Source organism: Spea bombifrons, chromosome 1 (genome assembly GCF_027358695.1).
Source record: "Spea bombifrons isolate aSpeBom1 chromosome 1, aSpeBom1.2.pri, whole genome shotgun sequence".
NCBI lineage: Eukaryota > Metazoa > Chordata > Amphibia > Anura > Pelobatidae > Spea > Spea bombifrons.
The window spans coordinates 52,943,432-52,955,799 of NC_071087.1; the positions used below are offsets into that span (position 1 = coordinate 52,943,432).

Genomic DNA, 12,368 nt, shown 5'->3' on the forward strand with positions numbered 1-12,368 from the left:
GTCCCGGCACCTCATCTGTGCCTCTTTCCTCTCGACATTCTGTAAGGCCCAGTCTGAGGCTCCATACCTGGCACTAAGAAGTGCTTTTTTATCTCATGGACAAAATGTGAGAAATAACGTATATATCATACAATCACTTCATAAACACATACCGAATACACTCTATACATAGTTTGAAGAAAATAGGTTTATAAAATATTTTTTTTAACATTTGCCAATTAAAAAAGAAGGCCCTTGATTTAATTTTACAAATCTGGTCACTTTATGGTAGGAGGAGTCAAAAACCTGAAATATGTGCTCTTTCACTGACATAACTCAAAGTCCACAATATAGTCTTGTATAGTATCTTGTATTCTAAAACCCAGTATTACCTGTGTAACAATGTATTATGCTTTAGTGTTTTTTTTTAAATAGGAAATAAATTATCTAGAGGAACTTGAGAGCTGCTCAGAATCAATGTCTGTCTACGTGATATGAGCTTTTTTTTTAGGGGTCAAAGTCCATAGCAATGACAGATAAATATAGATAGATAGATAGATAGATAGATACTACTGTTGAAGAGGTTTTTTAAAAGAAAAGTAAATTTTGGCCATTAAAATAACATCAAATGGATCAGAAATAGTATAGACATTGTAGACTATTGTAGCTTGAAAGGCTGATTTTTAACGTAATATCTTCATAGATGTACAGAGGCACTTTATCAGCAACCACACTCCTGTGTTCTGATGGCATGTTGTCAAATGTATATTTGTATGTTTCAATAAGGATACTGTACCATGACAAAGCATACCATGAGCACTGTTTGCTAACAGCAGAAGATGCAACCTCTACCTTAATCTAGGAAGAATTGTTCATTCAAGATTCCTTTTGGTCACCATCTCCTGCCCTGGCATCAGTGTTTATACCATGACATACACTTTTTTTATTGTAACATATTCTTTTTTGTCACTGTAGGAGCAACTCAGTCCTCAATTAAGTATATTATTTAGATTGGGACATGACTACCATTGAAAGCAAATGCAAATATTTAACAAAATTAATGTTTAACAAAAATAGAAATAAATATGTAATGCACATATGTTTTCAAAGTTTATATGTTTACTGCAAATGTTCTGATTGAAGTCAATTTTAATACTATCCGAATTAAAAGGACCCCAAGGTATAACTGCACTTGAATCTTTTATCTCATCTTGCTTCGTAATTGTTCTTATTTTTATATATTAGACATTATTATGCATTACACATGAATTTATGTTTCTAGTTACAATGGGTGATTTCCTAATATGTATATATGGTATAACGGAGAACCAGAACGATACTTGAAGCTCATGAGTACCCCAAACACTTGTCCAAACCACAACCCAAAAATATTGCGACAGAGTCCGCCTAGTACACTTTTAAATATAGGCCAGTAGGCCACCCTCAGTCTGAGATTGAAATAGAACTTGTTCCCATACAGGCAGCTACAAGGCTGTTTTGTTTTATTTAGGAGACACTTGGCCAGGGTGGAGAATGTGGTGTCCTCAAGATAACCGCACAAAGGATATTAGTACTTGTAGCATGATTTGAAAACAGATCCACACATTTCTCACCCTTAAAGACTGGCACTCCCTAGTTTTTATTTTTGTGGATTTGTTTCATTCCATTCCATAGAGAAATATTATTTGCTGGAAATAAGTAAAAGTGTAAGACTACTTTTTAATATTTAAGGAAATAAAATTGCCCATTTTGCAATCCATTTAAGTTAACAACCTGTTATTAACTTTCAACCATTTAAATACTGGAAGGAGGATAAATTAAATGTCATTATGTGTTTCACTTAAAGGACAAGCGCTATATTGATAGTTTTTTTTACATAAATGACTACCTACTTTTGATACGACACTAAATATTTACTATAAGCTCAACAATTACATTTGTAGCAATTTGTATGAAAGCTCAGGTGCAAAAATAGTCATACGTAAAGCATTTACTGAATACATGACAGTATTTCACAGAAAGAAAAGCTCCAAATATAATAATCTTTATTCATACAAAATGTCAGATGTAAAATGGTTATTATTACTGCTTTAATTAGGAGAGGGCTGGCATATTTTGGCTATGGGGGACCCCATGACACTTATATCATTCTTCATATATGTGCTTCTTAGTTTTATACATGTCCTTGTCTTGCGCATGGTGCAAGCCGCCCTATTACCATTGTGAGGCCACATAATGTTGCTCTATGTGACCCTGTTGAGCAAAAACTTTTCAGAGTAGTCCGGCCCAGTGTTAAGGATCATGTTGGACCAGCCAAAAGAATTTGGACAGGGCGTGCTTTTAGGACTGGTCTGAATTCCCCATATCAATGTGCCCCTGCTTCTTATACTTTATTTTTCTTACTGGTTAACTTTACATTATTTTTGTTCACGTGCATCCAGCAATGGAACTATATCTGTTTGTAGTTTATATAGCATACGGTAAAATATATAAGGCAGACGCATTTTAATTCGACACTGCCCTCTACAGGACATTTGAGTTACTGATGTAGAAATATATTAATATTCCAAACATATTCTAAGATGGAAAAAAGGTGAGTTATATAAGCACAAACGTATAACTCTTATTAATACAACGACAATTAAACCAAAATATTAAAGCACTACTGCTGTTTAACCTCTTAATGACAAAGCCCGTCCATGTACTGGCTCAAAATGCATTGTGTTCAATGGGTTTTGGGACCGCCCATTGTCCTTAAGGGGTTAAATGGTGGATACCACTAGGTAATCATCACATAGAGTGAGCTCTTCGATTTGATCAAATATACTAAGACCTTTCAACCAAAGTAGCTTGATAAGTGCCGATCTCTAAAATATCTTTACAACATTCCAAATTTACATTGTTTTAGGGGAAAAGGCATTACACTCTCTGCTCTTCTAAACAATTAATCATGTGTGACAGGCCAGCAAAATTTCAACTTCAGTGAGCTCCAATTCACTTCCAGACAAAGTCACAAGTATAATAGGAGTGGGATTAAGGAGGTTTTATGTGGTTGGATCACACTAAATCTATATTCTGCATTGCACTATTCACACTACTGCAACGTGCGGGAAAGGTAATATGGTTCAATATTTCTTCAAATGTAATGTCTTACATATGCAAAGACTCATGCTTTTGAAAGTTGTAGATTAATTACAATGAAATACATTGTGAATCTACGTAAACAAACATATCGTCGTTAATGTATTTATATATCGAATCATAATATCTGTGAATGAAAATAAAAATATATTTCTGTTTATACGACATAGTCCTGGCTCACGGAACAGGCACTCAGATTACATTATGTGTGTATATATGTGTATATATATATATATATATATATATATATATATATACATATACACACACACACACAGACATACAGGGAGCCAGAGCCAGGACTATGTCAAATGCAAAAATGTTATATTAAACAATATTATTTCTTCATGTATCACTTCAGGTTTGAAAATCATGAATATTGTCATAATTTTGACTTGTCTCTTTGGGATAGCATTTCCTTCACCGGTAAGTACTACTTTTTACATATGTTTTAACAAATGAATGACATACTGGATGTTTATTTATAAAAAAAAAAGTGCTTCAGGTGTGAAAAATGCTAGTTCTTCTATGTGTAGCTATACATGTAAATTGAGAATATATATTTTAAGGAAATAAAAAATACAAATTGAAGATGCATTCATTAATGAATATTTTGAATACTGATCAGAGCGCTATTAAAAAATATCTTGATAATTATGATATAAATACAATTATTCATGTACAAAAAATTATTGATAGATAGGTGCCTGAAAGTATGATCACTATGTTATACCCAGGGCCTGTCCAAGACATTGTGCTGCCTGGGTCCAAGGATGAAATGCTGCCCCCACATCAAAACAGCGCCCACCAAAACCACGTCCACATCCATTAAATTATATTGTGATTATTAGAATTTAAATTACATTTTTCATTAAGTGACATGTACACACCTACTTACATACCCAGTCACACACAGTCACACACACTAACATACCCAGACACACTAACATACCCAAACACACTAACATACCCAGACACACACTAACATACCCAAACACACTCCCACCAACATATCCAGATCTACACACACACATAGACAGTCACCACAAACATACCAAGATACACACACTAACATACCCAAACACACTCCCACCAACATATCCAGCTCTGCACACACATAGACAGTCACCACACAAACATACCAAGATACACACACTAACCTACCCAGACACATACACATAAGCACACACAATAACATACCCAGGCACATATGCAGTCAAATACAACTCATTTACCATGGAGGAGCCACAGGCTGTCCTCAATGCCACTGAACCGCGCCTCCTTCTTGAAATTAGGGAAATAAAGAGGTAAGTTCGGGCTTATTTAGGACTGAACTCTTTAATACTTTGATTATAGCATGGTGCCGCCCTTCTCGGTTGTGGTTTGCCCTATTGTCCCCCTGGATCTGGCCATGCACCTGAAAGAACATGTCTTAGGAGGGCACATTGTTCCATGGACCCACTGGGACCTGTGTAAGGGTTTGCTCTGGTTATTCCACCCATCTGCAAGGATATGGTAGCTGCAACATAGTAGAAAAAGGGACCTTATATATTGGTTTCATTAATATTGAGAGATGGCCCCACAGAGCTCTCTCTCTCGTGATCCTTTTATGTAAGCGTCAGGAAGTGGAAAACTGGCAGGAGTGGTGTGTCCAAACACAGCTCCCCACCTGTAGATTAAACAATAAATTGATTTATATTAGTTTACTTAAATGTAATATTACATCTTAGTAATATAATAAATAGGACAAAAATATTTACTTCTTAATTTTAACTGAATACTTTGATTTTAGTTAGGTACTGAGATCATACAGCAGGAGCACATAATGAAAGATGGCAGCCAAGAGAAAGGCAAGGAATTTGCAACAATCACTAATGATCACTCTAAAGGACCTTCTAGTGGCTTTGATATTTTTGACTTGGAAGGTGAAATATCTAATTCAGAAACTTTACCAATTAAATATTTGCTGAACCTGGAAAAGAATGCAAGAGATCAGAAAGGATCACACATTTTGGAGATGGATGAGACATCCAATGGCAGTAATCAACCTTATGATCTAATTGAAAACCAAGATGTCAATGAAGATTATGCTGACGGGAACACAGAGTCAGTTGTCTTTATTCAAGGTAGTGAACAGTCTACAAGTAATGAGGAGGAAAGTGAAGATAGTCTTCTGTCCGATGACAAATCAGAAAATTATGAACCTGTTTTAATGAAATCCGGCGTTAAGAATGAAGAGCTCTATGCCAATGATAAAGGGGAGTATACTGATATTCCAGGCAAGCCATACAATAAGAAACATTTAAAGTATATTTTAAACATGACTCAGTCTGAGGTGGAAGATGAGCAAAAACACAAAAATGAAACAGAGACAAAGCTGAACAAAGAACCAAACGGACAAATTATTGCACGTCCTTTTGGTGTCAGATTATCAGAAAATAACAGTTATGATGATAAAGATAATAAAGAGTTAACTGATAAAGTACTAAAAAACTATTTCAGCCTTGAGGAAAATGACACAGTACTGGAAAGTTTCCAGCTGGGCGACAGTGTTCTTCGAATTGGCAGTGAGAAAAACGTAAGTGAAGAAAACGATACCATACAAAGTGCTGCAGAGGATGTTCTTCAGATTAATGGAACAAACGACAATTATGGGAATCAAAACAGTACTGCTGGAAAAGTGGTTAGAGTTAAAGTTATAAGTCAAGAACCAACTATTCAAGAGAATTACACAAGTCTTCAAGACATTAATGGAAGACAACCAAAGCATACTAGCCATGTGAGTATAAGAACTTAAACTCTCGACATCTGAACACATTTTGAACCTATGTACTAAGCTTTTTTTTTGTGCTTCATGAAATTTCTCTGTGCTATTTCTTAAGGCCTTTAATAACAATCAGGACCAGGCTGAGAAAATTGTTGTGGAGAAACTCTTTGTTGGTAAGCATGTATAGCCTATTTTCCACACAAACTCTTTAGAACAATGTGAGGAGATAATCTGTCCCCTAAGCATTGTTCTAACCTGGTGTGTAGGTCACAGTTTTACAACTACAGGTGGACAGAGTCCCATATCTCCTAAACTCAGCACAAAACTCATGTTCACAGGCTTCCGTGAGTTCTCTGAAATAGAGAAAAAAAAAAGTATGCCAATGTCATCCAAAGTGCGAAAATGAATTTCTGATGCATGTATCTTGGTTTTTATTTTTACTGTAGACTTTGGAATTTACAAGTACTCTAAAAGAACTCAGATCTTTAATATATGTATTTCCGTATACTTAATGATATTTCCCATTAAAAAATACAAAAAACATTTTCTATATTTTTTTTTACTATTGATTAATATTATTCTTTAGTTTTTTATGTGACAAGAGTCATTTTAACATTTGTATAGTACATCTGTAGCACATATGACACGGAGTTAATGATCTCACTGGCATATTGGGGCTACTAAATTCCAATCTAATTTTTAACTTGTTAAAAGCGTACTAGTAATCAGTTTTTCACACAACTGTAATATTAGTAGTAAATACTGTGATTTATATTGATATTCAACACTTTTTATAATTGCATTTAGATGTCCCCTATATGTATAGGTGAATCAAACGTTTATTTTCTGAAAAAACATCTTGTCATTTAATGCCAAATACTGCATTCTATACTGTAGATTGATGTATCTTTACAGATCCTTGCATGAACTTGCATTGTAAAAGGGGAAAGATATGTGAAATGGACTTACAAGGCAACCCTAGCTGTGTTTGTCAGGAGCCAAAGTTCTGCCCTCCCGGAAATGTTAATGATCATGTAAGTGGAGAACAAACATCATGATATAAAATGGCACACATAGAATGGTTAATTGCATCTAAAAACACAGTATTAATCACCATAAAATATACATTTAAGTTATAAGTTGTGGTTTGAAAGTCATGCTTACCATCGTTACAGCAGAAATTACCCTAATCATATTGGGATATTAAGGAAACTACATAGACTTGCCTATAAGCATGGCAGTGGTGTTGTAAAGAGTCTTTCTATATAAACCATGAAACACATCCATTTCTCACACTCGCCATGTGTAGTTTAAACTAATAGCCGCTGAAGATTCCAGATCTTGATAAATAGTCTACTAAGGTAAGTGGCCATGTTCTATAACTTATACAAAAAGTAATCACTTACTCAAATTAGCCTTGGCTTTCAGTAATATCTAAAATGTTTAGTGACCATCATGCCCCTGAGTATTTAAGTTGACATGGCAAGAGAATAATCAGTAGAAGCATATCAAGTTAGATTTTGATTATTCTGCAGCCACACTATGTCCCAGCATTGCCTTGAAAACTATGGAGTGAAGATGAATAACTCCCATCCATCCATCTATCATACTTTAAATAATAATTATTACTGATTGGAAATTAATTTTTTACAGCAAAACAATGTTGTAATTTACGTGGGTTTTAAAAATCTTCATTTGTGTCCTGTGCAGGTCTGTGGTACTGATAACAAAACCTATGACAGCCCCTGCCACCTTTTTGGTACTAAGTGCAAACTTGAAGGAACCAAGGAAGGCAGTCACCTACATCTTGATTATCAAGGGCACTGTAAATGTAAGATAAACTGCTAATATTGTATTAATATATTTACCAAATCCGATAAAAAAGCCAAAAATTTCTTTTACAACATTTGATGGTCAATAGGTTGTTACTCTATCTGATATGAAAATAATTGCTTGCGCTTCAACTTTGGTCACTAAAGTCACTGGAAACATGCCCATGCTTTCTCCTTAACCTCTTGATCTACCTACAACTTTGAATGGACAGAAGACCCAAGAGTGTTCAATGGAAGTGGACAGCAGGCGCCATGAAATGAAACAAGTGATATTTCTAAGTGAAAAAAATGATTAACACAGTTGGGATTTGGTGAAGTAAAGTAAACAAAATTTGTTTTCCTGATCTCTGAAAGAAAAAGTGGGGCATTACTACCTCTTTAGGATCTAAAATTACAGGGACTTTCATATAAATAACTGTTCTTTCACATTGTGATCTAATACATTGGTAAGATTTGTTCGTTCAGTCTCCAGAAGTTCAATCAATATATTATTTTCTAAAAGTTAGTTAGTAAATATCTCTCTACAGTTGTGCCTTAACCATAAAGAAAAGGAGGTCCTATAAAATCACTGTTTCTAAAGTAGCTGCAATAGCTGTTCACATCGACCCATTGCAAAGCAGTGTCTAACATGTTTTACAAGCCTGTTATGTACTTCAGTGGAAAAATATGAAATTAGCTATCCAAACACTATTGTCTGTTTCATGTCCTTTGTGGGCACAGGCGTATGTAACTCTGATTCTGTTGTGTTTTGTTATAGCTATACCGCCTTGCTCAGAGTACGAATTAGCTCTTTTCCCCTATAGAATGAGAGACTGGCTAAAAAATGTGCTTGTACAACTTTATGAAAGGGATTTGGAGAACTCTGGGTTTCTGTCAGACAAGCAAAGAGACAAGGTGAAGTTATTCGACGTTAATCATAATGCTACATTAATCATGGGATTTATAGTTAGTTTGATGATTTCATGTACCTGGCAACTATCTGCATTTTTTTTCCTGGGTGTAACCAGTTTTTAGTTCTGGGATTCTGGGGAAATACCTTAATCTCTATGTTGGGGACAGATGGTTAGCTTCACCTGCTCACCTCCCATCTATTCCTTTTTCGTAGCCTATGCAAATTCCAATTTGACCCAAAGTTAATTCTAGGTTATGTTACTGGGCTTGCCTTTACTTGACCCTCAGAAATGTCCCCATGCAAACTATGCATTACGTATTCCTGCGCTTGGCCCTTGATAATGCTTAGTGAAACAGATACATTGAAAACTCTTGCTTTACTAAATGCTTGCTTTGGACTTAAGGGAGGGTAGAGGGGTTCCAAAATACCATTGTGTACAAAAGCAACATATTAACTGGACAAATGAAGTGTGATCTTAGATATTAGCTGCTGGTAGGATACAAGATAAATAGTTACTCATACGGAACTGATTTAAGTTATTCTCCCTTATGCTATTTCATTTCTGATGCAGGTAAAAAAAATATATGAAAATGAGAAACGTCTTCTGGAAGGTGATCATAACATTGACCTCCTGTTAAGAGATTTCAAGAAAAACTATTACATGTATGTGTATCCAGTTCACTGGCAGTTTAACCAACTTGATCGGAATTTGATGGACAGGTAAATTTAGTAAGATTTTCTCAACTAGCCTCTAAACTCATGGCGCTCTGTGATTTCAGGCATATGGCTATCCTGATTCTGAAGATGAGACCCAGGGCTGATGTAGGTTTGAGTCTTTACCGCAAAAATGGGAAGACAAAATTGGCAGGAATGCATAAGATACCTTATATACCCGTGACCTCATCAGACTACTGATCTTAAAATGAAGCATTACCACGGTATTTCTTTTCTATATATTTCATTAGATTTTCTTTTTACGTTGCTCTATACATTTTTTACAGGTTGCTCACACGCTCAGAGTTAGCGCCGCTTCGTGTTCCCTTGGTTCCAATGGAGCATTGTGTGACTGCATTCTTCCAGAAATGTAACACTAACAAAGACAAACACATTTCTCTCACAGAGTGGTGCCAGTGCTTTGGGATTAGAGAAGGTACGAAATGTATATTTTCCCATAGATTATGTGCTACAATTGTACTCATTAAAATTGATATTGTTGACATTCAAATAAGAAGACAACTATATTAACCCCTTAAGGACAATGGGCGGTCCCTAAACCCACTGAAAACAATGCATTTTGAGCCCGTACATGTACGGGCTTTGTCATTAAGGGGTTAAGGTAACATGATATTTTTATTTTGAAAACAATGTCCCCAAACTATGATTTGTGTATACTGAAAACCCTAGAACATTTACAGAAGTGTAGAAATGATACAGATATGATGGGCTGTTGTCAGGCTTCGTGTCTTGCAGGCCGCCATATTAGTATGCATCCAGTTCCCTGTCTTATTTTGTGTTCTCTGTTCCTTGTATTTAACCTGTCCCACCTGTTCATTTATTTGTTTTCTACTAGAGTAAAGACCTTGTTTGTTTACAGAAATGTTGGTTTATAAATGTTTTTACTCTAGTGTTAGGCCTTGCTTGATGTGAGGTGCCATGAAGTGTGGTGGCAAGCTTACATTTTATGGCCATAGTGTCAAGCCTGTATGTTTCTTTTTAATCCTTGTTTTGTTTCATGTTTGCTTGTATCTTTGTCTGTTGTTCCTGTATGCCATGCTTGCTTGTCATACCCGTACCACCAGACTACACACCCGTACCACCAGACTCCGGCCTAAACACCGATCCTGCAGATATATCTTTGTCTTTGCACTGATGCCTACTACTGTGTACTTCTCTGCACACTAACCTCCCTCTTCACAAACTTCCTAGGTGTGCCTACAGCCAAACTGTCATGACCCACGGGGTCAAGCATGCAGGCAGTGTTGATCATGGGCCACCTGGGAAGATCAGATAATTTCTTGGACGGACCCAATCCAATGAACTATATAAATGATACAAGTCTGTGTTTTTGTAGCACAGTCCTTAATCAGTGCTCCCACATGGCTCCCTCACAATCTTTTGAAGCAGAGCGCTGGGCTATTCCACAGCACTGTGGAAAATGATGATGCTATGTAAATCAATAAAAAACAATATGCCATTAAACACTTTAGAATCCAAGGTTCCAAAGAGGATCAAAACGCAAAGCTGTGCCGGTAAACATGCTGCTTTGGTTGTCAGCAATGTTGGGATGTGTGTCCAAGGAGTGCCACATAAAATATATTGTTCAAATCCTTCAAATAATTTATTGGAAAACTCATTTATTATGTATGCATCTTTGTTTTTCAGATGATATAAACGAAGATTTGTTATTCTGAAACAAAATCTGAAGACTCTTCAGTTACTCTAACTCTTGTTAGGAATTGAAATGCAAAAAGAGTTACTCAAAAGTTGTATCCCATGCAATCCCTGTAACATATCAAGTGAATATTTTAGACATATCTTTTTGTTCTAGCACATCGTATATATATATATATATATATATATATATATATATATATATATATATATATATATATATACTATATTATATACTCTGAAAGAAAAAAGTCTTTGGTATTTGTAAATTCCCTTTGTTTGTATGCTACAATCCTTTTTTTGTTGTGCTGTAAGAATTGGCAGATTCTAGATTTGCAATTACTTTTGTGTGCGACAAAACAACTGATTCAGTTATGATATTCAGTCAGAAGTGATTATAGTGGTATAGATAACAATTGGAGCACTGTGGGCAGGCATCTCCTCTGCTGAGGTTACATTTCTACGAATCAAGACAATGTTTGAAATTATATGTGGTAAGCAATGGGCCTTTCATTTAGTAAAATATCTTGCATGCTAAGCAAATAGATATTCCTTTCCAATGACCAGAGTATGACAATGTCAATTTAGAATTTATTAATAGCCAATAAAATAATACATTAAACCGCATTTTATGAACGTAAATGATTGGCCCTGTTTTATGTGAATATGAAAAAAAATTACTTTAGTGAGTGAGCGAATGCTGGGGGGCTGGCACAGGCTGCTCTGATTCGGCACTGTCTCTTTTGGTGAACGTGTGTTGGATAGGTCTGGGAAGCACTGACGCAGGGTATATTTTCTAAGTGTCCCAGGCTATTTAGGGGGAAGAGGTCGCACAGGCAGGCTGTTTAGGGAGCAGAGGTGCCACAGACATGCTGGGGACAAAGATGGCAGAGGCATCTTTAGGAAACAAATGGAACAGACAAGCTGTTTGGAGCCAAAGCTAGCACAAACAAGCTATTTGGGGGCAAATGTGGGACATGTTGCCTGTGAAGTTGGGGTCCCCTGGAGCAGTTTCCTGACCAGGGCCCTGTGTTTTTAAGTAACATCCTTGGTGTGCCATGTGGGCGGAGAAAGGAGGGAGAGAAGGATTTAGGTGCAAAAAAGCAGCAGAGGAATGCTGCCACCTTAGAAGAAGATTGCAGCCTCTCGCAAGAAAACACTAAAGGGATATGGATGAAACAAAGCTTTGTTCACTCTGGAAACATACAGTATCAGTTTATATGCCTGCTGTAGATCCTGTGAAATTGTCTGTATAGCAATCACCCAAAAGGTTTTTCTACTAAGAGATGGTCTGGATAACTGTTACCAAAAAGACCAAACAGAATCTTCATAGTTTCTACCAGCTTTACATCCCATGAGTGAAAAC

General features: G+C 36.1%; 1 protein-coding gene across 1 annotated transcript; it reads left to right on the top strand.

Annotated features, from left to right (window-relative positions):
* Nucleotides 1-4,945: 4,945 nt before the first annotated feature.
* SPARCL1 (SPARC like 1) lies at nucleotides 4,946-11,022 on the top strand. The gene is made up of 8 exons (XM_053461645.1): nucleotides 4,946-5,899; nucleotides 6,003-6,060; nucleotides 6,803-6,921; nucleotides 7,598-7,718; nucleotides 8,477-8,613; nucleotides 9,183-9,331; nucleotides 9,613-9,761; nucleotides 10,994-11,022. The coding sequence occupies exons 1-8, from the start codon at nucleotides 4,946-4,948 to the stop codon at nucleotides 11,020-11,022; spliced, it is 1,716 nt and encodes a 571-aa protein (XP_053317620.1).
* Nucleotides 11,023-12,368: the final 1,346 nt, after the last annotated feature.

Bases quoted from the DNA above. Each gene is read 5' to 3' on its own strand.
- SPARCL1 (XM_053461645.1), top strand. From the start codon at position 4,946: ATGAAAGATGGCAGCCAAGAGAAAGGCAAGGAATTTGCAACAATCACT. The intron at 5,900-6,002 runs GTGAGTATAAGA...CTATTTCTTAAG, and splicing joins AACCAAAGCATACTAGCCAT to GCCTTTAATAACAATCAGGA. The intron at 6,922-7,597 runs GTAAGTGGAGAA...TGTCCTGTGCAG, and splicing joins CCGGAAATGTTAATGATCAT to GTCTGTGGTACTGATAACAA.